The sequence below is a fragment of the Microchirus variegatus genome (assembly GCF_963457635.1).
Source record: "Microchirus variegatus genome assembly, chromosome: 9".
Lineage (NCBI taxonomy): Eukaryota > Metazoa > Chordata > Actinopteri > Pleuronectiformes > Soleidae > Microchirus > Microchirus variegatus.
This window is the reverse complement of record NC_139810.1, coordinates 14550334-14575316: the sequence shown is the minus strand read 5'-3', so window position 1 is coordinate 14575316 and position 24983 is coordinate 14550334. Positions and strand designations below refer to the sequence as shown.

General features: G+C 40.4%; 1 protein-coding gene across 1 annotated transcript; it reads right to left on the bottom strand.

Annotated features, from left to right (window-relative positions):
• Window positions 1–3909: 3909 nt before the first annotated feature.
• gabrd (gamma-aminobutyric acid type A receptor subunit delta) lies at window positions 3910–24162 on the bottom strand. Its single transcript, XM_083895099.1, has 9 exons — window positions 24048–24162; window positions 11974–12089; window positions 10258–10325; window positions 8677–8897; window positions 7339–7421; window positions 6955–7092; window positions 5884–6039; window positions 5569–5780; window positions 3910–4863 (listed from the first exon to the last, which is right to left on the bottom strand). Exons 1-9 carry the CDS (start codon window positions 24113–24115, stop codon window positions 4540–4542), a joined length of 1386 nt encoding a protein of 461 aa, XP_083751225.1. The 5' UTR covers window positions 24116–24162; the 3' UTR covers window positions 3910–4539.
• Between the last annotated feature and the right edge of the window lie 821 nt (window positions 24163–24983).

The window sequence follows — 24983 nt, the reverse complement described above, 5'->3', positions numbered from 1 at the left end:
TGTGTGTCAAAGAAAACCTGCACAGCAGATATAGCTTGAATTGTTTTACACTTTTTAATAAGCACACTTAATAAGTCTCATTTCTTTATGTTACTGTCAACATAGATTGTTTGGTCTTGTTTGATAGTGATTTCCACTTAATAGAAGAATAATAGAAGAAAAACAAAGAAAAATCCTATTGAGCTGACATTTATTCTTAAAATCAAATCGTTGTTTGTGAAAGTTGAGGGGGATTTAGCATTTCCCAAAGCTTGTACAGTATATAAAGTAATAGGTGAAGAAGAGCTCAAAGCTCTTAAAGATGAAACTGATTATAAAAATTGTTTTGGCAAGAGAGAGCGAAAGAACACAAGCGAGCACTTCTTTTCCAACTTTGTTAACAAAGTCTCAAAGGCCACAAACGGTAAAATAGTTTATGATGTTTTGAACTCGTTACAGTTGTTCTCTTGTATTATGGTAATAAACTTAGTGTCCAACAGTGCGAATACCAGAAGACTCTTCAATTTGATTGCGTTTTGCACTCGATCAAAGGAATAAACTTGGGGTGAAGCTGCCAAAAACCAAACCAACCGTGACAGATTAGCAAACACTTACTGTATGTAAACCGCCTGCATCATTACATATTAAAAACCCCAGCTCAGCTCTTATTATATCAATAACTACAGCGCGGTGCCAGTGTGAAAACAGTCCTCACTGTCAAATGTTTGAGATAAAAGCCTCTCAGCTTTGGGGAATTCAAGGCAAACAGTGATTTGTTTGCGAGAGTTAGACTAATAGACGAGACTCCAGGAGGCTTTACATAGTATTTGCTTAAATTTGAGAGATTGTGAGATCTCTGTGGATTCTTTTTTCATAGCAGTGCTTAAAGTGTTCTAAAAATGAAGATGCATTATATATAAAACCTAGTTTTCCATCAGTTTTGTCACAAATCCCCCCCCCCCCCCCACCCACACACAGACACACACCCTTTCACCTTGTGTCTTCTCTTTATACACTCAACATAATGTGCATTGTGACTTTATGTGAAGTTAGTGATCTAACACATGTGATTTCTCTTAATCAACATCCTACAACTAAATATTAGTACGTTCTTTCAAATTCCCATTTCGTTGTTTACAACCTAATCCCAGAAATGTTATATTTAAAGCCTTCAAATCATTAATAAACAATTGTATTACCGTAATACTGAAGCACTTATTTACAAGAGTAATATGTACATTCCATGCCTCTGTCTTTATTCTCCTGACACCTTTAACTTCTCCATGACACCAATTCACCTCAGCTCTCTCTGTAACTGTTATCGCCTGTGTGGCAAAAACAGGTAGCTTGTTGGCTGCTGCTATCATGAATACCAATTTGCCTTGAACAGAATTCATGCAATATGTATGGTTGCATGCAGTACAGACCTACAGCATAAGCCCGGGCTCCTTGGTTGAGATCAGTCCCTTCAGTGTGTTTCCAACAAGTTCTCGCGCTGACTACAGCAGTCTCACACGATGTGACCTGCCTCTGTGTCACTCTCTTTCTGCCTTTTTAAATGAAAGCCACCTCCTAGACTCCAGTGGATAAGCCAGGCATGTCAGACATATACGAGTGTGTGCGTATTCAGTGGGTGAGTGAGTGTTGTTCAAGTCCACTGGAGTTTGTGTATCAGTAAACGGCAGTGTGTCTCCGTCCCATTTGGTGCCATGGCTGGAGATAACGTTTCCTGCCCCGTGCGCGCACACATCTCCGTCGCCATCCGTCATGATGTCACCTCTCCTGGCCCCAGAACAAAGTTATCTCCCTGGGAGAAGTCGGCCTGCTGTGCTCCCTGTTCAAAGAGCGCCCAGCCCTGCCCTGCTCCCACCCATGTCTGCTCTGTCTCTGCACGGCTGGGCTCTGATAACGCCGCTGCTGCTGCTCCCTGGCATCCTCACACATAAAAACACAGGAGGAGAAAAGGAGATGCCGATGCCCCCTGAGCGATCACTACAGTGTGTTTGAGTGTTACTGCTGCTGCTGCATCTGAATGAGCAGCCATGTGGGTAAATACTCTTCAGGAATGCTGAGCCTGTCAGTCCACTAAAGTGCCAGAGTGAATCAACGGGAGATGACTGATAAGAGGTTTTTTTTTTATGATGAAGTTTGCATGCAAATCCTAAACACTGGTCAGGAAGTTAGTCAAGGTCGTGTTACTCCTATATCCTCAATGAGGCCTTAACTTTTACAAGAACATTCCAATATTTGTGCCTTTCATCTGTCTGAAACAGCCTGAGACGAGGTTGAGGAGGACAAAGACATTAAAGTTGTGGCCCAGAAAACTACGACCAATGAGCTGATTCTATAAAGCTGCATGAAACTTGTACAGTAGTGATGTAACACATTGTGAAAAAGTCTTTATTGATCCATGTGCCTATCACTTAATTAATTGTTATTGTACAAAAATAATAATAATATTAGGTCTCAGTTCAACTTAATTTACGTATTTGCATAAATGCCCAGTCAAAACATTGTCAGTTATGATAACAGCCCAATGAATGATAGACCAACCCAACCATTATCTACCGCTTTATCCGCCACCGGAGGATCGTGGGGGGTGTTGTGCCAATCTCAGATGACATAGGGCGATAGGCGGGTTACACCCTGGACAGTTCGTCAGTCCATCGCGAGGCCACATATAGAGACAAACAACCATTCACTCACACTTGCGCCTACGGTCAAATGAGAATGACCAATTCACCTAATCCCCATATTGAATGTTTTTTGGACTGTGGGAGGAAGCCGGAGAACCCGGAGAAAACTCACGCACACACGGGGAGAAAATGCAAACTCCTTGCAGAAAGGCCCTTGTTCTAACCGGGGCTGGAACCCGGGAACCTGGGTCTTCTTACTGCAAAAGTGAGAGCGCTGACCACTACACCAATGATAGATTTTTGAGAAATAAACTCAAATTAGAATTTAGCACAGCATTTAACAGTTTTCACAAGAGCAGAACTCTTGCTTTCGTGGTGTTGGGCTAGCAAGGCTTGATGTTAGATCAGTCCACCGTGGAGCGCTTGTTGCTGCTAGGTTCAGTGCTGGGTGGCATCTTCACGGGTGGTAGAGTTGATGTTGAAGGACTTGAGATCTTACAGATCCAGCAGGTTTTTTGCCAAATGCCAGCTCTGAATATAGATTACATCCTTCAGAATTCTTCCTTCATCCATCCGAGCCAGCGGAGACGGCGCTGCTTTATGAGAGAGAACATGTTGGAAGCTTTGCATTTTCTAGGACTGCTGCATGTGATGTTCTGTTAGAAATACAGTGAAAACATAGTAATGGATAGAGGTATTGTGTATATCACTGATTCATCATGATATTGGTGACAGGTTGCTATGAAATTTACCTCCATGGTCCTCAGAGGATTAATCCCTTGTGTTTAGTTCTACCAGCTCAGGACATCACACTGCTCTTCTAATATTTTGGTTGCATTTATAAGATTAATTTATAATGTTGTGAGAAAGAGACCCTAAGCACTCAATGAAGAGAAAAATGATGTTGTTTTACTATGAGGCCATAGTGCTTTCTCCTCCTTTAATCACCCAAATTCAATTTCCCAGTTCACATGACAGACAAGAGTCTGAAATTATTAATAGGCCACACTCCTTGGCCCCTGTTCGCTGAGCCTGCAAGTCAGTTAATCATAATCCCCAAAATTGGATCCTTCCTTGAGCCTTTCCTATTGAAATCATTTTTCACTGTGGGTAATATTTTTTGTTTTACTGATTATGCAGATTTGCATCCCAAAACTGTCAGTGAACATTTTAAACTTGCAGAGACACACGCACACACACAGGTAGTGGAGGAAGTCCTTTAATGGTGAGGAAACAGGCAGAACTGGCAGAAGGAGATAAGACGCTCCAGACGGTGTCTTAAACAAAAGATGACTTTAAAAAAAAACTAAATGGGTGGAGGACGAGAGGAGAACAAGGCAAAGGGGAGGGTGGTGATGAATGAGGGAGAGAGGGTGAGTGAGTGAGTGAGTGAGTTATCAGCCATGCAGAATAGTAGTGCACCTCACCATGTTATCCTCTTGTTTGGGCGGCGCTTTCGCCTTCGGAGATAACAGGCGGTTCACTCCAGCTTGTGACTTTGACTTATCTAAGTTAACTTATGTTTGTGTTTTTAAAGATGTGAGCTTGTTGTTGGTCAGTACTGCAGCTGATGAAGCGAGATGATCTGTCATTGTGTCCTGCGAGTTGACTGGGTTCATGTAGCGAGCGGACATGAAACTTCAACCGCGGTCCTTTGCGCTTGTGAATCACTTTTCTCTAACTGTGTTTAAAAGATTTAAAATCCCGTTAAACTCATAACTCTTTCCATTAATTATCATACTTCCACATTCACAGATCGCAACACTTTATTTCCTCTGGATCTTTTTTTTTTTTTTTTTTTCACCAAGCCCTGCAGTAAATTTCAGCTGCACCAGTCTGCCAGCATCGAACAGCTCCAGCATCCAGCAGTCTCTTATATACAGTCCTGGACGGCAGCCACTGGCATGGATCTGCTGCCTGCTCCTCACATAGTGTATGCCACCCAGTAGATCACGTTCACCACGGCGAAAGTGAAAGGGAACACGGCCCTGGCATAGATGTCGATGGTGTCGGCGTCGATGGGCTTGCAGACACACTTGGAACAGCACTTTTTCCCCTCCTCCCTCTCCTCCGGCTGTTTGGACCTTCTCCTCCTCGGCTCCACCTCCTCTGTGCCGCCCTCCCCGGGGATTTCACTGCTGGAGCGCTGAGTGCGTCCCTGGCGGCTGGCAATCACCACGCCTTGGTTCATGCCAGTGACCGACAGAGAGAAGAGGACCATAGCCTGTTTGCCGTTCTTTACGATGGACTGTAAGGAAGAGACAGGAGGCCGTGTTAGTGTAGAGAAGTCATCTGCATTTAATGTACTTATACAGTTATATTCACTTTCAATCAGTGTTGTAATGTAATGAAGTACAAATGCTTCGTTACTGTACTTAAGTAGAATTATCTGTACTTTACTTTGTTATTCATATTTCTGACAACTTTTACTCTACATTTCCCTTAACCATCTTCGTTACTACAAAATAAAAGCTGAGTTGGTGATGCAATGCCTGTGTTAGTACATTTTATATCAGAAAATTACTTTTGATACTTAAGTACAGTAAATATCAGGTACTTTTCCATTCTAAAAGGTGACTTTAACTTCTACCAAAGTCATTTTCTGCCAAGATACTTATTACTTAAAAAGGTATTTTTGCTCAAGTATCGCTTCCAAGTACTTTATACAAGACTGCTTTCAATCATCCTGATTCTTGCTTTGTCATCAAGGAAACAGACAAATGACAATCACAATAATTCGCAGTAAGAAAATCTATTTTCCCATTATTTTCTATAGAAATTCCTTGTCCTGTTCAAGGTCAGTGGGATGGATGCTCGTCAAAGCCTGGGCTTTAAGTGTAGATCAGGTCACTGTTTGAAAGCCATGCTCATCACTCACACGCTCACCCCCAACCCCTGCAGCCAAGCCTTGTTATCCGCTGATGGAGGTGCGTGATGGGAGTGATTTCCTCACCTCTGAGCTGAACTTGTTGGCTTTCACCTTGGCCTTCTCTTTGAGTCTGTAGTCGGCATTGTAGTGTGCGAAGGCATACTCGATGAGAGCCGCAAACACAAACACGTAGCAGATCCAGAAGTAGACGTCTAAGGCCTTGATGGCTGACGCTCGCGGCAGGGATGAGCGGGCGCTCACCATCAGCGTGGTCATGGTGAGGACAGTGGTGATCCCTGTGGGGAAAAGTCAAAGTGACAAAATATTGATTAAAGTGAGAGTTACCCAGTTACAAAACTTCACCTGTGGCAAAGTAGTTGCCATCAGACAAATACCCACCTAAGGATACACGAGCAGGTACTGCGGATTGGCTGATCCAAAAGGACACCCAAGACATGGCAACCAGTAATATCGAAGGCATATATGACTGAATGATGTAGACGCCTCGATTACGTCTCAGCTCGAAGCGAAGACTGAGTCTTGGAAATCGTCCCGCTGGAAGAAGGAAAAACATAACCCGAATTTAATTACTGAAGCAAAGAGTGTGGAAAAATCCTAAACTGGTCTTCCCAGACTCTGGCAGAGTGTCTCTCTGCTCACTTGTGCCCCTAGTGGTCAAAACCTCATGACATAAGAGATTAAAGCAGTATTGCAGACTGACAATCGCTCCAGCATCTCATAAACCTCCTGCATGGCTCAGCAGCGAGCTTCGTGGATAAATTCCCTCTATGCCTCACATAAACCCACAGAAGTGCCTGAACTTAAAAAAAAAAAAAAAAAAAAAAAAAGAATAGAAAAACAAACACCTCAAAAGGAATCCTCAATGTTTTTAATACAACAGCCAGGCCGAGTCCAAACCCTCAAACGTAGTGCATATTGTATAAAACACTGAAGAAACAATGCAGGCTCGTTTCTATGAGGGTGCAGAAGCTTTCACTGCAGCCTTGAAATGTGAATGATAAACGTGTTGTTATTTAATCATGTTCTGTTAGGAGAGTGCATTGCATAATGGTATGCACTCAGTGAAATGTTTATTGAAATTGCATTATGTTGGTCAGTGGAGCTGCTCTTAGTGCCTCGTTACAAAGTATTCAACCACCAAACGACCTGAAGAAGAATCCAGCCGATGTCGCCCTGTTCACAACTTTTCCCCAGTTTGTTCCAACATAAACTCTTCATCTGTTCATTTTATTACGATTACTTGTGTCACACACACAATTCTTATGTTAACAAGAAATGTTGTGACGTAAAGGCAGCTGTGTATGTGTATAAATGTGGCAATGGATGTCGATTCTTTTTTTGGATGTCCTGCACTAATATCAGACATCTGCTCTGGAATCAGGCCGGACCACATGTGAGGAGGCTTTCAAAAAAACAGGGGAGAAAAAAAAAAACAAGATAAATGCTGACCAGATTTGAAGTTCATCATCTCGGTGACAAAGCGGTAGTCTGTGATGGTGAACTGGGAGAGCTCCAGTTTGTCCAGGCCATGGATGTGTCTCTGACTCTCCGACCAGTGATACACAATGTCCTCTGAGGAGTAGCCGTCTGCAGTGAAATAACACATGACAACAGACTTTTCATCAATCCAACCTACAAAGATACATTGTGAGGTGTCAGGGTCACTGAGCACATATCATTTTTATCTGTGCGCTGAGGAGTCGAGGGAGGTTGTTTTTAGAACTGTTACTTTTATATGGACATCACTGTACTGAGACATTTCTGCAGTAAATCAAGAAAATTGCATAAAGGGTGTGTGTGTGAGTCAGATTTAGGGGCAAATCTCAGACTTACAACTTTCCAGGTCCAGCATACACTCCTGTTCATCCATGGGATACTTGGTCAGGTCCATGTCACACGCCACTGTGGAAGTGATTCTGTAAACAAACAGAACCATCATTAGAATCTATTATTATTATTTTCAAAAACATCCTATTGCATTTGACGGAGTATTGGGGCCACACATGAAGAAAAAAAAAATATTTTGCGGTGACCAGATTATGTCGACTTTAATCTCAACATGTCGACATTAAACTCAAAATGACGAGAATAAAGTTGAAATATCGTGTCGACTTTAATTTCAAAAAGTTGAAATTAAGGTCCAGATTAAAGTCGACATGATATTTCAACTTTATTCTCGACATTTCGAGTTTAATCTCGACACGCCGACTTTAATCTCACATTGACATTCTATGTTTTTAATAAAGAAAATAATATTTTCCCAAAATGAACCAGGTTTGTGCTAAAACCTAAGAACAGGCTGCAGCTTATGCTTGAACCTGACCCCATTTATCGCCCTCACTCCCTCATTGTTTTTATATTATAGGCCCCTTTTCCATTCCCATTTCCAAACAGGAACCTTTATAACCACGATTTATTTACCTGGGGGAAATAATTCCCAGCAATCTGTGTGGTTTGCATTTCCACCCCACCTTATAGTTCTGGAAAATGTTTTCAAATCGGGCTACTGACGTATGGGGGAGTGGTTTCAGTCGCACAGCCACACCCCTCTAGAGTCCCAGGTACTCAGACAAGTCCCAATTGTTGCGAGGAGGTACTTCTTTTGGTGAAAGTTTTGGGGACAAGGGAGAGTTTTTTTCCCCAGGTAATTTTGGTGGAAAAGTTTTTCAAAATCCCAGATAAATCAGAAAAGGGGCTTTATTCTAGTCAATCTAACAGGTTTGGAAGAAGACAAAGGAAAAGAAAGGAGAGAAAAATCATCAAATAAAACACTCAAAACATTTAATTTGTCAAAAAAAAAATATGGGAATGTGGGAATATCATTGTAGTACACAGTATTTGGTGCTGTAGGCAGCTTATTTGTCCTATGCGTGGAAAAAAACAACATTTATGAGAGCAGTTGGAATGAAATAAAACATAAATGTTTCATGACCAAATACCAAAGATTAACCACAAACCACAGAGGTGGTATTCTATTCTGGACTTTCTTCAAATAGTAGGGTACATTGTGACTGTTTCATTAGTAACTTCCAAATGACCAAATTACCTTCCTTTAAAAAAAAAAATAAAAAAAATCACTGATTCACTTGAACTAGAGAGAAATCAGTTCACGCTCAGAATGTGATAGATTAACGCTGACTGGTGCTGTCACAGTAATCTGTCTTCTGTTACCGGCTGCTGTATAGAATGACTCCGTTGGGCTGCAGACGGATCAGCTTGTTCTCCACAGTCACGTCGTGGAACCAAGCGGATTTGGCGTTGACGATGAAGGTGTCGGGAAGCCACAGCTTGTCCACGAAGCGACTGTCCAACCCCAGCGTCTTGTTGGTGTGATTGTAGGACAGCCGGTCATCGTGCCAGCTCTGCCGCAGGAACACAGTCATGGTGTATTCCTGCCAGGAACAACACACACACACACACACACAAAGGCTGAGTCATGGACACCAGGGAAAACACTTTATATCAACACTCATGTATAATTATAGAAAACAACTCAAAATGTGTTTTAATACAGATACAACTTGTATTACATTTTTACAGACAAAATTCTTGCTTCACTATGCATAGACTGCTGAAATGTAAATAAAAAATCAGTCAGAAAAAGCATTTTTGCTGAGTCATGCTTTGGCTGTTTATGTCTTCTTTTGGGGAGAACAATATTTGTTTACACAGTTGGATAATTGCGTCTTTGCGATGACTCAGCACAAATGCGTTCATACTTCATACGTTCACAAATGGTCTAAAATGACCGGATCAGACTAATATCGGTATCGGTAGATGCTCAAGTTTGTGATATCTGTGGTATCATCCCATCCCTAATGAAGTTTTTTTTTTCTTTCTTCTTCTTATGACTATTTATTTTCAGGGGGGTGTTGTAGTTTATTTGTCATAAAGTCTGTTAAAGTCACTATCGAGACACACAAGCGCTGTGATTTGGTGGAAACCAATTTCTTTCATGAAATTTTGTATCTCTATAAGTATAATTGTTTCTCCAGTAAACTGGAACTAAAGAATGAAGGATGGAAATTAGCAAGGAGCTAGCGCTGATACAAAGCAGATTTTCTCTTCCTGACATTGATGTGTTTTGTACACCTGATTTATTTAGTTCAATATACTAAAATAAACTTCATTAATTTTCCTCTGTGCATTTTTGTTAAGCATATTGCTGATTGAATTGACTGATGTTGAGCTTTCATCTTTGGAATTTGTTTAAAGGTGCATTATGTAATAATTCTAAAGCAACTGGCCATAAAATCCTACTAATATGTCACAGAGACTCAGGAATAATTTTCATATAACAAACTGAACCCACCAACAACAACAACAGTACAGCCAAAATATTTGCATTAAAAAAAATCTTTTGCAGACTCCAAATCATGTTTATGTTTTGAAATTATGTTTTGGCATGTGGCGCCACCTACCGCCATCTACCAGTCATTGCTCTCCCCAGTAGAGTCTCAGCTACCGAGCAACCACGGGTTGCCAGTTACGTCAAAAAACGAAACCTAAAAGACCACCGTATTTTGAATTTGGAATGTAGTAACCGTTTTTGGCCACATTCTTACATATGGCACCTTTAAATGTATGTGAAATAGAATCAAAGCCACATCATAAAATGTCCCACTGGATTCAGTTCTTACTGCATAAAAATCCATGACCGTATGAAATTATCTAACAACTCCAGTGTGTCGCACATGTTCACACTGAGCACTTTCAAACCCTCGGGTCGGAATCTTTGATCGGGTACTTTACCATGTTGGCTTCAGAGATGTGGTCAATGCTGGCCACTTCGATCGCCATGGCCACATTCACTGGGGGACCTGCAGGGCGACAAGTGAGAATCGAAGGCAAAACAGCCCCTTCCCCGTCTCTCTCTCTCTCTCACACACACACACACACTCGATCTGAATCCATCAGTCCCTCCCATCCTCACTTCACTCCGTCACCCATCTGTTTCCCTCCCACCCAGCACTCTCACACTTCTCAAACACTCCTACAGTTCATAGAGATTAAGCATTATCCAGTTTAACCATGCTAAGTGGCGCATCACACTGAGGGCTTTCACAAACAGAACTGGGCTTTCATGGACTCGCACAGAGTGAGCTTCTGCCAACATTCACACACACACACACACACACACACACGTTCATTTACACTCATCAGTTTGCCATATGATTAGCATGGAGTGTGTCTCTGTGCTGCTCAAGGGCAGAGACGGCAGGGGAGCTCACTGATGCAGAACAGAAAGGCTATTTATACTGAACATTAAGGAATCATACATTTCCATTCCCGGCCATTTAACACCTTCCCATAACCATTTTGTGTTAAATGATATTCTATTGACCAGACACCTGATGTATAGTGCGAGGTGATTAAGAGTGGCAGCTTTACTGTGAGCCAAGGTCAGCGGGAGACAGTTTAGACGAGCCTCATCAAGCGTTTTTACATAGTGGCTTATCACGAGCGAATGCGCTGTGAAGTCAACGCGGCGTTTATTGCGTGTCGTAAAACTTTGCCACAACATAGATTACGCACAGTCAAATGACATAGTCAAATGCAGCAGTGAACGTGCATTTGCAAATAACATGGACTGCAAAAAAAAAATCCCAGAGCTATTAAAAAACGAGCTTTGGATGTGTTATTCATTGAACAAATAAAATCCACACATTCCCATGGTGCTGTTTAAAGCACATTTTGGGAAATGTTCTTCATTTTCAATGACGTCATGTTCTTGTTCTTTGAAGGTTAAATAAATACACATTCATTATCAGTCTCTTTGGACAAAAGTGACTTCTACATGAATTTAATTCGTTTTAATTTAATTCGTCCTGTTTTCTCCTCATCTGTGTATGTTATATACATTTTAATTTAGAGACACAAATATAACTCCACACAAAAGGCAAAAGGAGTTATGAGCTGAATGGAGGGAATTAACTTAAACATAAGACACATGATTCCCCAATGGTCAAAACCAAAGCCTCTCTGTTCATTTCCCATTCTAATGTCACATCAGTATGAATGGAGTGACCACACAATGACCAGCGAAGCGATGTGTGCGTGTCTCTTTGTGTGTGTGTTCGTTGAAAGCGGCGCTCCTGTTCCACATTTTCACCTTCTGCTCAGCTGAGTTAAGCTGTGAGATTGAGAAATCTATCACTGTGGTCATTGGATGTTTCACATCTTGCAGCCATTCTTAGCAAACGTCTCCACGGCGGTGCACATTGTTTGCACCGCGTCTCCCTCTTCATCTGTGATAAACACCTAACTGAAGGCTTAAAAGTTCTTTATTTCTTCTAATGGTGCACGAGAAAAACAAAAATATAGACATATTTCGGGACAATTGACCTGGAAAGTGAAATGCAAACATCTACATTGGTGTTTCTTGGTTCCGGGTTATGCTAAGGATGGCTGTAAATGTGAGGAGATGAAATGCAACCCAATGCCACAAGCAGTAGATCTCATACTCACCTCCTATCCCAGGGCGAAAATTTCTGGCATAGCCCTTCATTAACTCATCCAGATTAGGTAACCAGGATATTTCAATGTCTGTACCTACATAGTCCCCAATGTCACTCAGCATGGCCCTAAAGAGACACAAACAGCAAACACAGGAGGCTTCAGTGGGACGTCCTGCCACACCGTGTGTCCAGGGGGAAACCTGGCAGAGTCTCAGGTGCAGGGGACACAAAAATAAAGATAAACTTTAACAACACAAAAGAGAATATTAGTTGTGAACTGTGATGAGTGATTGTCTGCTGCAAAAAGGTCATCAGATCAACTCTTTAACTTTGTCAGTACGTGCTGCTGTTGCTGCTGCTGCTGCTGCTGCTGCTGCTGCTGCTGCTGCTGCTGCTGCTGTGTGTGGTTGTGGAAATTCTCTGTTGCTGGTGAAGAATGAAATAGAGACTTCTGCCGACAGACAATGTTTTATTTTCTTTGCAAAGAAAAGGTCAATCTACACATGAGTAGTCGTAGCTGAAGAAAGACCCAGAGCATAGTCAGACCAAAACATTTATACCTGGGGAACATCCCTTTCAGATCTCTTTGTCTGGGTAGGGGTCTGCCTCTCCAGGCCGTGCTCTCACACCCCTTCGTCTATGGCAGGTACCGGGGCCGCCCCCCACAGAGGTATCCTGCTGATGTTGTAGTTAGGTGTTAGTTGAGTCTAGACATCCTAATTTGAATACGCAAAAGGACATGGTATCTTACGTTAGGAAAGGGGTGTTGGGCAGCTGTAGCTCTGAGACAAAGAAATGAAATTTGCCATTACAGTGCTGCTGCTGCTGTTAAAGGTTTACATTTTTAAAAAAGGATTATGAAAGTCAAAATGTACAAAAAGTAGACGCAAAATCCCAGTATGGAGTTAGATTCTTGTCGATAAGCGCAACTTTGACTTGGAGCACGATGCGATTTGTCCTCTGCAGTGACCTCCAATCAATAGAAGAACCATACTAAGACATTTATTGATTTGTAGACACAATATGGACACAAAAACACACCATGGACACTGCATGATACAATCACATCTGCACCCTTTGCACACCTGTTCTTTACTGTGACGCCTTATATATTCATTTATATATTCAAACCCTGCACAGTTCTTCTCTTGTTTTTATATATTCAAGTTTTACATTTATATTAAGTCATCTCTTTTTGCTGATTCCATTACTGTAATTGGGTTTCTTCTCTGGATTTAATCTAATTTAATCTTTATTGATCCGGAGTTTCTTTAATCTTTACGCTAATTTTCTTGTTACTCTACTGCTACAAAACAACAAGGCAAATACCTGGTATGTTAATATCTACAGAACAGATTCATCTGTGTTTTAAATTTAATTAAATGTAATTATTTGCTGGACTTGAAAATACAGGGGGAAAAAATTGGCTTAAAATTGCAACATTAAGAAGAAATGTTTTTGTTTTTTTTATTTGTTGTTTTGTTTTGTTTAAAGCATGTGCTGTTAAAGTTTTGCTTAATGTTCCAGTGACTAATATTATTGAAATGAAATGTTTGAAATAAATTAAAAATGTCTATTTATTTATTTATTTTCAAATATGCACTGGATATAAGATGACAAACAAAATATTCACAATATGCAAACAAACAGACAAAACAAATAGAGTTGCATACTCGTCCAACTTATTTGCTCCCACCCGTTCTCCATAAATTATTATGTAACAGAAATAGTCTGCTTCCTCTTATTTACTGTCCATTTGTCAAGTAAAGGTGTAACAAATTATATAAATGTACATGTTTTTCCTTCAAAAGTGCAGCAAATAAGTAATAGACCCTCTACTACCTGGTAACTTGGAGCATTCACTTTGTTTCTAGATTTCCTAAGAATGAAATCTTTGTATTTCCCTTTAAACGGTTTCAAATCTGTTCCATCGTCTTACCTCACTCACTCACAGATTATGCAAAACATCTTGCGGGTCGTGCGAAGGTTGAAGTTAAGATCGACTGCTGAACAGTTTCTGTATATTTCCCAGGCTTTGAACATTTTGTGCTGTTGCTGCTCTACAATGTCAGGAGATTTCAGTCATTTTGACAGTAAAAAATAAGGAGCTTGTGTGTTCCACATGACGGACGTGTGTCGTTATTAAAGTATAAATGTCTGTGCGAGATCATTAGCCACATGCCATGAAATCTAAATCTAAATCTCTGCATGAAAACCTTCATGAATACCAAACGTGAGCACAGAACCAACAACAGCCTTTGTCCTCTCGAACATAGCTTGTAATATCATGCAATAGTTGTAATATCAGTTGAATGTGCCGTCAGCTGGAGGCACATTCAACTGCACCAGTGTAGATTCAGATATCCAACCGCTCGAAATGAACATCCAACTGTGTCTGAGTCCCCGAGCCAGAACATTATTTTAATTAAAATAGGTTCTTATTCCACTGCTGCTTTCACTCTGAACAAGTTCGCTCCAATCTGATATCGCTGTCTTTAGTTTTTTTGAGAGTGATGTTATAATTTAGTTCTTATGCAACATCCACTACAGTCAGCGGAGGTATAGTGGAGAGTGAAATAGAAGAACATATGTATATTTTGCTATAAAGAGTCTCCCCTGAGGCCCCCTGGAGCCTGCAGAGACTGCTGGAGGGGCCCTGAGCCACAGCCTCAGAGATTCACCGAGTGCAGCGCAGCCTTGACACCACTAGGTGGCAGCTTTGCATTCTCAAACAGAGCCTGTAAACAGACAACATGCAGATAGATACACAGCAGTGAAGACCATTGTCCATGTGTGTGAATGTCAACCCGGTCACACCCTGACTCTGTAATATGCTGTCATTCAAATACACGCACAGCTTTATTGACTGTTATTTTCAGACACACACACACACACACACACTGTGGAGCAGAACCGCTGTGACTGGAGAAGAAGTGACTGATGTGCGACAGAAACAATTGAAGTCAAATCAAAGTTCTCTGTGACATTCAGCGTTATAAAAGCCCGGGCAGTGGCATTATGGGGGAAATGGACCACATGGCGGCTGGATCGACGCCGCCGTTAATTACCAAACCATGAAAAGCCATTCATTGACCTTTGAAAGAAGGCTGACATTTGAGGAGAGTCGACCAACTATAGAGAGCAAAACGTTACATGGAAAACAAATGAACCACAAACATTATCTCCTTTTTCTGACACAGACATCTTCTGCCGTGTCACTCACATTTCCTGTGTGAATCTATTTTCTAGTGGCAGATGTATTTTTAGGCGGGCGATCGCTGTCTTGTCTGATATAAATGGGGGCAGTGAGGGAATTAATTAATCCCTGTACGTGACTCCTGGATCTCTTCATTGGCAGTTTCTAAATTTGGAGACAAAGAGCTTTTCCATCATTTGGATGGAGGGATGGAGGGATGGAGGGATGGAGGGATGACACAGTGAGGGAGAATCTACTTTATTAGGTTAGTGTAATTTAATATTAAATCATACATGAACATGCTGCGTCTGTTTGGAGCAGTTTGATTGACTGTGATACTTCATTTTTATTCTTCTTTTTGCATGTACATTATATTTCATGTTTATATTCTTCCAAATTTTAAATTGTAAGACTATGGTACTGCTATAACACAAATCTATCTATCTATCTATCTTTCTATCTAGTGTATCATTTGTTGTTAATGTAAAGTCCCTTCACGCTGATAAATAACAGATATAGTTTTCATCTCTGAACTCATGACACAGTGTTTTTGTCTCTTCATTCGCTGAGTCAGCAGGTTTATCACCAAACAAATGGAAGACACAGCTCACAGTGCAGCCGGCCGAGTAAAAAAAAAGACAGAAATGAACATTCGGTTGCTCTCTGTAGAGACGCACTCCTGTTTTCTCACCACTCCATACATGACAAACAGAGTCAGGAGTGTGCGTTTCCAGACGCCGCTCTTCCTCAGATATTTTATTTTCCACGAACGTTCCTCCCTCCCGAGGCCTGGAACGGCACTCGTCTGTTTACGAGCTCACATTAAACAGATGAGGGGAGAGAAGGAGGAGGAGGAGGAGGAGAGGGAAGACAAGATCGTGGCAGCCTCACTCAAATTTATGGCGTCTCTATTTTTTTGGTCATCATAATGTGCAGCAAACACTAACATGCTTAATTAATTTTATTCCGTGACACTGCTAGTTACCCGAGCATGGGTCGACTGTCAGTACCTTGATCCTCGCTCTGTTTCGTTTACTCTGTTGACATTGGCACAAGATGAGCAATGTAAACGTGCTGCAACGCCGTGCATCGATAAACGCACGATATGTCGTTAGAACTGTGTTCCTTTACAACGATAGTAAAGTTTTGCGACATTCCCTGATCATTTAATACGTCAAGAAATGAACACACATTCTCTTTTTCAAAGCTAAATGAGTTGAAATGTTACTTGTATATGAATTATCATCCTGGCACACATTTAGCTCTTTCCCATCAAACCCACATCCTTCTGACTTTTATACAACAACAACAAGGTCAAATGTTTGACAAAAAGAAGATGCTGCACAGAGAATGGGGAAACTGAATATGATTCTGTATGATGATGATGAGGAATTCTTTTGTTACAAAAACAGCTTACGTTTAGTTTTTCACCTCATTGAACAATGCCATAACCGACTTTGTGGAACAATTTCAAACTTTCTTTGTTTGCTTGCTATACCTTTGTAGGTACTGTGTAGACTGTATATTGCTGCATCTACTGGCACGTGTAGTAAATAAAATAAAATAGTCTCAAAGTATCAGCAGGAAATTGCTATGAGTCACGTTAAACACACTCGACGGTGAACGCGTGCATGAGTTGGTGAACCATTATTAGTGAGAATTGTGATGCTGGCAAAACACTGTTACAAAGTGTGTTGAGATGCTTTGCAGTTACTGATCTCACTTTAGGTGCAATAGTGGGACGTGCAGAAGGATATTGTTCATGTTTTGTAAATCAGAATGAACATTTTTACCACCTTGCAAAATGTTGTGATGTGAGTTAATTAAATCTTAAAGTGAGTAGAAAGGTTTCAGATTTACATCGAGGAAACTTTTGTTGACTATAAATGCAGTTTAAAGACGCCTCATCAAGACTCTGGACTAAAATACTTTTTGTTTTTTACCTACTCGTGTGTATAAATAGGTTTTAATAAAAAAATAAATAAAAAAAGAGAGTCTGTTTGTGACCGGACACGGTCACTCTTTGTGACCGTGTGTTAATTGTCTTCAGGTTCAGGTGTGTATCTGTTAGTCTGCTACTGTACATGATGGACACAGTGCTTCCACAGCAGATAAGCGACAGAGAGGATTAGTCCTGTTTATCTTTATGCCGGCCTTCAGCGCTTTTCCTGGACAGAAAATCAATTTGAATTCTGTCACGTTAAAAAAAAAAGACGGATTTTGTTGACTGATTCTTTACCAATCAAGTGAACCATGTGATAACACAATCTCAAATCATTGTTTGGGAGGTCAGAGGTCAGCATAAGGACAGTGGTGAGGAGATGAAGTGTGCAGAAACAGAGAGAAGCAGAGATGTTCTCTGCATCAGAGAAAAAATGCTGCTGGGCTCATATTCAGGTTAGTGAATATTCTCAGTTGTTTCAACAACAACAAAAAAATCTTGAACAATCAGCGCTCCTGTATTTTTGAATAAAGGTGGATGGAAAGTCTGAAATAAAGGAGAAATCAGGAAAAACAGGATTGTGATTGTGATTCTAATATATTACCATATAATCCCTGTGTTATATGATAATATCATATTGAAGTGAATTCTTCTTCCTATAATGCTTACTTTAGTTGCATCAAACAATTTAGGATATTAACTCTAATCTTACTTTTATAAATCAATGAATTGATTCAATATTTGATCAACAATGGCAGCAGAGGTTGTTCTCAGATGTATGAACCTGCTGCTTTTCTGTTTCATCTTGTGTTTTTACCCAAACAGTTTATTTTCCCCACTCGTCTCATTTTAGCGGTGGTCATATAAGTGATTTGCTTCACAGTTAGATTGTGTACAGTACATTTCATTGACCAGTATTTTCTGAATTCATTATGACGGGTGTTTTTTTTATATTATTATTATTATTATAATTATTATTATTACATCCTTACAGTTTAAAGTTTCAGGGTTCTTGCACAGTTGTGCTTGAACCCTGAAACTTTAAACTGTTAGGATTATTATTCTTGTTCTTCCGCCAAATGAATCGCATTTTTGAGGGCCTGAACATATCACAAAATGCACAGATTTTTGCGACTGAATAAATCCTGGTGAAAATGTACGTATATTTAAAGGTGCATTATGTAATAAATCTAAAGCAACTGGCCATAAAATCCTCCTAATATGTCACAGAGAGTCAGGAATAATGTTCATATAACAAACTGAACTCACCAACAACATCAGTACAGCCAAAATATTTGCATTAAAAAAATATTTTGCAGACTGCAAATCCTTCAACCAATCATTGCAGTCAGTAGCGTCTCAGCTGCCGAGCAACCACGGGTTGCCAGTTACGTCAGAAAACGAAAACCTAAAAGACCTCGGTATTTTGAATTTGAATGTAGTAACAGTTTTTGGCCACATTCTTACATATGGCACCTATAAAAGGTTTGGTGAAAAAGCTTGTAAAATTTGGGAGGGTGGGAGGGGCTAAAAACTGACGCAAAACAGTGCTAGTAGGTCATCTCCTGTATATTACTCAAGCTCTGGGGAGAAATAGCCTACTTTTATTTGTTTGGTTTAATCAAATATGAATGTATTTAATTTACGTATTTATTGACTCGGTTAGTTTTCAAATGCAAAATAGAAATGCCCCCAAAATGACAATGTGACAAAAAAACAAACTCTCTGTGCTTTAATTCCTGTCTCTTAGAAAACTGTCTCTTACGTGCAGCTTAAAACGTGTCCCTGCAGCGATGAGCACACGGTGAGATCACTGTGTTATTGGGCGGTGTGTCCTCTCTGGGCAGTAGGAGGGATTTACCCGCTGACTCAGCCTCTCATACAGATTAGTCAAGAAGACAAGAAGTGTGTCACCTGAGCGCAGGTGTGAGAATGAGTGTGACGCACGAGAGAGAGAGAGAGTGAGAGAGATGCAGAAATATTGGGATTAAACTCTCCTGCTTCACACCGTGCGGCGTGTCATAACTTGCTCATTCGGGTTATGAGTAGCTTCTCTTTTCTCAACTGTCGTCTGCAGGACAAGGTGATTATTAGCACTAAACATGCAAAGACAGATTAACCCACTAGGAGAGCCTGCTGCAGGGAAAAAGAAGGTCTATGGAGGGATAGCATTCACTGATCACTGATCATCATCCACTCCTCCCACTCTCTGTACCCTGCACATGCATCCACACTATCTACAGCAATAACACATAATGGATTTTCACTTGTTTAACTTGATTTCTCAGAGTCAACTCTGCATGGAAAATAGCTGATACTAAGGCCGGGGCGACGTATTATAAATAATATTTATTTAGGTTGTAACCCGATCATGCAAGATATATTGGGATATAAAAATGCACTTCAGTTGTTTCTCTGGGCTCGTCAAAGGCTTTCTTTCGAGGTGTTTTTGCTTCTCAAAGAGAGAGAGTGACAATACACTGTAAATACACTCAAAAAATCTACTCTATTGCATGCTTAAAATACAGTTATTGCCTACACATGCAGCGAACAATATCCAACTTCTCAGACTAACCCCCATGTGATGATTTCAATATAATATGGATGTCATATAACTGATACCATTTAAACAGCACCAAAGTGTTATACAGCATCCACCTGTACATTCATTCATTCATTCATTTATTCATTTTCTACCACTTTATCCTCCACATACTTTTTTTTTTCACTTTTTATTCTTGTCATTGTGTATTGTATGTTTTGGGTAACATCTACTGCACGTCTGTCCGTCCAGGGAGTGGATCCCTCACCTGTGGTTCTCCCTAAGGTTTCTACCCTTTTTCCCTTTTACAAGGGGTTTTTTTTTCCTGGTAGTTTTTCCTTACCCTGGTCGAAGGTCTAAGGACAGAGGATGTTACCAACCCTGTGAAGTCCCGTGAGACAAACTATGTTTTGTAAACTGTGGGCTATATAAATAAAGATTGATTGATTGATTGATTGATACTGGTGCCAATCCCAGTTTTTCGACTGCAGGAGGAAACCAGAGAACCCATTTTTTTAAATGCACACACACATCCTATGCCTGCGTCAAAATCAGTATTTAAAAACCTCCAAATTGTGTTTGAAATATTATGGCAATCCCAACTCTAAGATGAAACCATGTGCATCATTGCATCCATATACTACACACATGCAGCCTTTCTCAAGCATGAACTACATCAAATAATTATTTATTTCAAAGTGGGTCACCTTTTTATTTTAGCATGTTTCCATTAATAACAGAAGGACTCAAATAGATCTACACAATTATGTGGTTTATTAAGATAAACCTACATGTGCCAACAGGTAAAACAGGTTTGCAGTTCTTAAATTTCAGAAATGCTACAAGCTATAATGTCTTCTGATTCTACAGGTTGCAGACCCCTGGTTTAAGTATATGATCAGTTGGACACTTGCTACACAACCTTGCTTTCTGGTATGCTAGAGTCACATAAGGAGTTCTCCTTATGTGTTACTATCTGCAGTCTCACCTTTAGATGTCACTCATTCTTACACACTGGACCTTTAAGGGATACATTTTGACAGTCCTCATCATCAACTAAAACCAGTCAGTGCACGGTGAAGGGACGTTTAACTTGGTCACACTGGCAGAATGTCGGTAAACTACAGACCTAACATTGAGCCATTTTTTGCGACAATCACAGCTGCATAAACTTCATTTTTATTCAGCTGCTTCACAGTAAAACTTTGCACTCACAGACTCGTGCAGCTGCAGGAAAAACATTCATGTCGTCAACAAGGTCAACAGCAAACTGGTAACTTCATCCAAATGTAGCAACGATTAGAGGTGAACTGTGCATCTGACCCCAACCTCCCTTTCTATCTTCATTTCTGAATGAAGATGTGAAATCAAACAACAGACATGTTTCATATTCATGCCCTTGCAGGGAAAACCTCAGATCTATAGTCTATAAGTCTAATTTCATTCTCTATGTGAGTATCAACCAATCCCTAACAGCCATTTTCATCTCAATACTATTTCCCTGGTTCTAGTGTATTATCATCATCGCACTATTCCCTATTTCCCATACTTAATGTACTACTCTTGCACTACTGTACATAATGTCTATCCAAGTTTATTTCAATTATTGCACCACCGTACTATATTGTACATTATGTGTATATACACTATATAGTAAATCATCCCCACCACACTATTGTACATACTGTACTTTCCCTGTAATACTCACAATCTGTTCCACTGTACATACTTTATATTTGTACTATGTACTATATTTGTACTGCGTATTATATTTATTCTGTCACTTCTGGTTGGATGCAATCTGCATTTTGTACCTGTGACAATAAATATAAATATATCTAATCTTAGCTATAAATCCATTTGTTCCTATTGTTCATAAAGTTCCCTTTTTCTTCCTTCTTTAGGGGTTCATCACTCTCTCTATTTACTATTTGCTCATATTTACAATGACTCGAAACAATGAAATTATTACTCTTATACTTGTTTATTACAACGTGCAGTTACATCTTCTTGTTGTTTTCTGTTGCAAATACTGTGCCATCAGTCATATGCAGGTTGTGTTGGTGAAGTGAAGAGTAAATGTCACTTCAGCTGGCCAGGCATGACTTCACAACAGCTGAACAACGTATATGAAATGGATAAATGAAGAGTTAAATGAGTGTGTGTGTGTGTGAGAGAGAGAGAGAGAGAGAGAGAGAGAGAGAGAGAGAGAGAGAGAGAGAGAGAGAGAGAGAGAGAGAGAGAGAGAGAGAGAGAGAGAGAGAGAGAGAGAGAGAGAGAGAGAGAGACATAGAGAGAGAGACATAGAGAGAGAGACATAGAGAGAGAGACATAGAGACATAGAGACAGATGACGCATAATGTTGTGCAAGAAAAAAAAAACCTTCATCCTGCATTTTCACTAAGAACAAAATAACAACAGCAGTGACTGTGGGAGCAGGAAAATCCAATTAGAGTAGCTGTTACTCCCTCTGCTGGTGAACAGCCAAGAGGGACAACAAAGAAGTGATGCAGCCAAATCTCTCCCAAAGCTTCAGAAGCTTTTCAGTCTTTGCCCATTTGAGTAGAGGCAAACTTTATAGTCACTGCTGGTGCTGACTGTTCACCTCTGAACTGGAAGCTTTACTGTGAACGTTTATGGACAAAAACCACACAGTAAACTCAGAGGCTTCTATATTGGACAGATTAATATAAAGAGCAAACAAAGCAGGAACATCCACTTTATGCTTTAGAGCAGGGGTGTCAAACTCATTTTCACTGAGGGCCACATCAGCATAATGGTTACCCTCAAAGGGCCAGATGTAGCCGTCATACAGAATAAATGTAACCAAATATAGTGTAAAATAAAGATTACTACTCTGTAACATATTACTAAATAATTTTCTGTATTGCTATACTATGATACACTGCGATCTAGTGGCAGTGCCGTCACTTTGCGGGAAATGTAGTTTATGGTCAACGTACGCCTTAAAGCAGCATAGACCTATTTTAACACAGATTTTTAAGACCAATTAATCACTCGTGGGCCTTGAGTTTGACACATGTGCTTTAGAGATACATGGGTTTAGTATAATAACAAAAGCATAGAGTTCTGTTATGGAGAAATCTGTGTAATATTGTCATAGTTGGCTTATTTTTCTGTCCAGAGTCCCAAAAAAAATCCATTTAGTAACATACCACCTACTCAACATGATTGATTCATGTGTTGAATTATGTAGTATAAGCTCATTATAAGCCTTTCATTATGTATTTTAAGAAGCTGTAGTGCTTGCTTTAATAGAGGCCACAAGTTTAAAACACTAGTTAAAGAAGAGCAATTTTCCTTCTGCAAAAGCCACCGTTGTTCCCTGACGTGCTTGTGAAAGCGGAGGAGCCCTCCGTTTGTTGTAATCTCACCGTTAGATTGCAACTCACAATTATTATCTTAATCGATTAATCTGTCAAAGTTCACGATGAATCGATTACTTGTTTGGGCTGCAAAATATCCGAAAAATGTTGAAGAAAATGTCAATCAGCATTTTTTCAAACCTGGAAATGAGGATTCTAACAAACAACAACTATTCACTTTTAATTGTTCATGTTTTATGGAGTAAATAAAGCAGAAAACATTCACATTTAAGAAGCTGAGCAACCAGACAATTTCATAAAATCATTCGATTATCAAAATAGTTAATTTAGTAATCAATAAGTATTCAATGAATCGTTGCAGCCTTAATTAGATGTTACAAAGAGAGCTGGTTAGTGACTGGTTCATTTTAAAGGCACTAAAGCTGATGTTTTCAGTGAAGGTGAACCTGAGATCTGCTGTTTGTTATGTTTACATATAAAAAAAAAGGAGCAGCTCTGTTTAAATGTACAGTATATGCAGAGGCCTTTTTCTCATCATCGCACCATCTGAAATTTGACCCCTAACCAGCAGGCCTGACTGTAGGTGACATTATGTGCCACACAACATATACACCCACTCACCTCACCCTCTCACCTCAGCCTGTCCTCAACAATCACTCCTCCTAATGGATATACAGTACATGGCTGTAAATGATGTCATCAGGTCCATATGGACCTACTGTATGTACCTGTCTGCCCGGGCCAGAGCAGAGAGTACACTTCAGGTTGTGGGTGTGAAGTATTTTTACATATAAACATGGAAAGTGTAAATTTAATTTCACCATGGCAGCTCCAGGCAACACGAGGTATTAAAAAAAAAAAAAAAAAAAAAAACTGTAGGAGGCGATTCAGAGCGAATGAACAGCGATTTTCTTATAGCTTCCACGCGTTCATGTTTATTTTAAGAACGGTTGATTTTGGGTGACCCAGCGAATGTGTTTGCAAGTGTCACCTAATTGTAAAAAATAATAATAATAATAATAATTTTTAAAAAAAAAAAAAAAGAAGCTGCGCTCACCTGGTGAAGATGTCTCCTCCGACAAAGAGCACAGCAAGACTCGACAGCAGGAAAGTTGGGGGCTCCATTCCACACGCTTTGTGATCAATAACAGTTTTCACAAGAGGGGGGGAAAAACTTTCCCGGACAGTAAATCAGCCGCAAAGCCACAGCTTTATTTCAGTGCGCTCCTCTGGTGATGATCCGGCGCCGCCGAGCTCAAAGTAAAGTGATGCGCTGATACTGCTGAGGATGCTGAGGATGATGATGCTGGTGATGATGAAGATGAAGACGGTGACCCCATGATCAGTTTTTTCCCGGATTCCTCCAGGTCCACGGGGCGCGCAAGAGAGGAGCGCACCTGGGGGGAGAAAAAAAAAGTCCTGATTTGACTGCAACGACGCACCGATCATCCACCGCCGCTTGTCCCCCAGCAACAGAGAGAGAGAGAGAGGGAGAGAGGGAGAGAGAGATGGAGAGAGAGAGAGACTCACTAATCTGTCGATCCATCCGTTTCTCTAAACGTCAGATCCAATCTGGCCACAGAAGGCGGTCGGGTGTGTGTGTGTGTGTGGGGGGGGGGGGGGGTGATGTTGTCACGAACATAGGACTTCATCATACTGTATTACATAATGTTAGAGACATCTGAATCGGAATAATCTGAATAATCCCCACTTGGTAAATGAGTGTCTGAGATGAACTTGTGTTTTTCTCTCGCTGTCAAACCATGAGCTGGGACATGAGGGACATCACAGGTTATATTTGAGTTTGATGACGTCATGACATCAGCAGGGAAACTCATGTTAGACCTTCAGAATGGGAAAGAAAAGGGATTTGAGCCACTTTTGAACATGACATGGTTGCTGGTGCCAGAATCTGAGGTCAGAGGTGACTGACCCGACTTCCCGGTTCAAGTTGATAAGAAGTAACAGTAATTCAATATTGGGAAAGTGATGA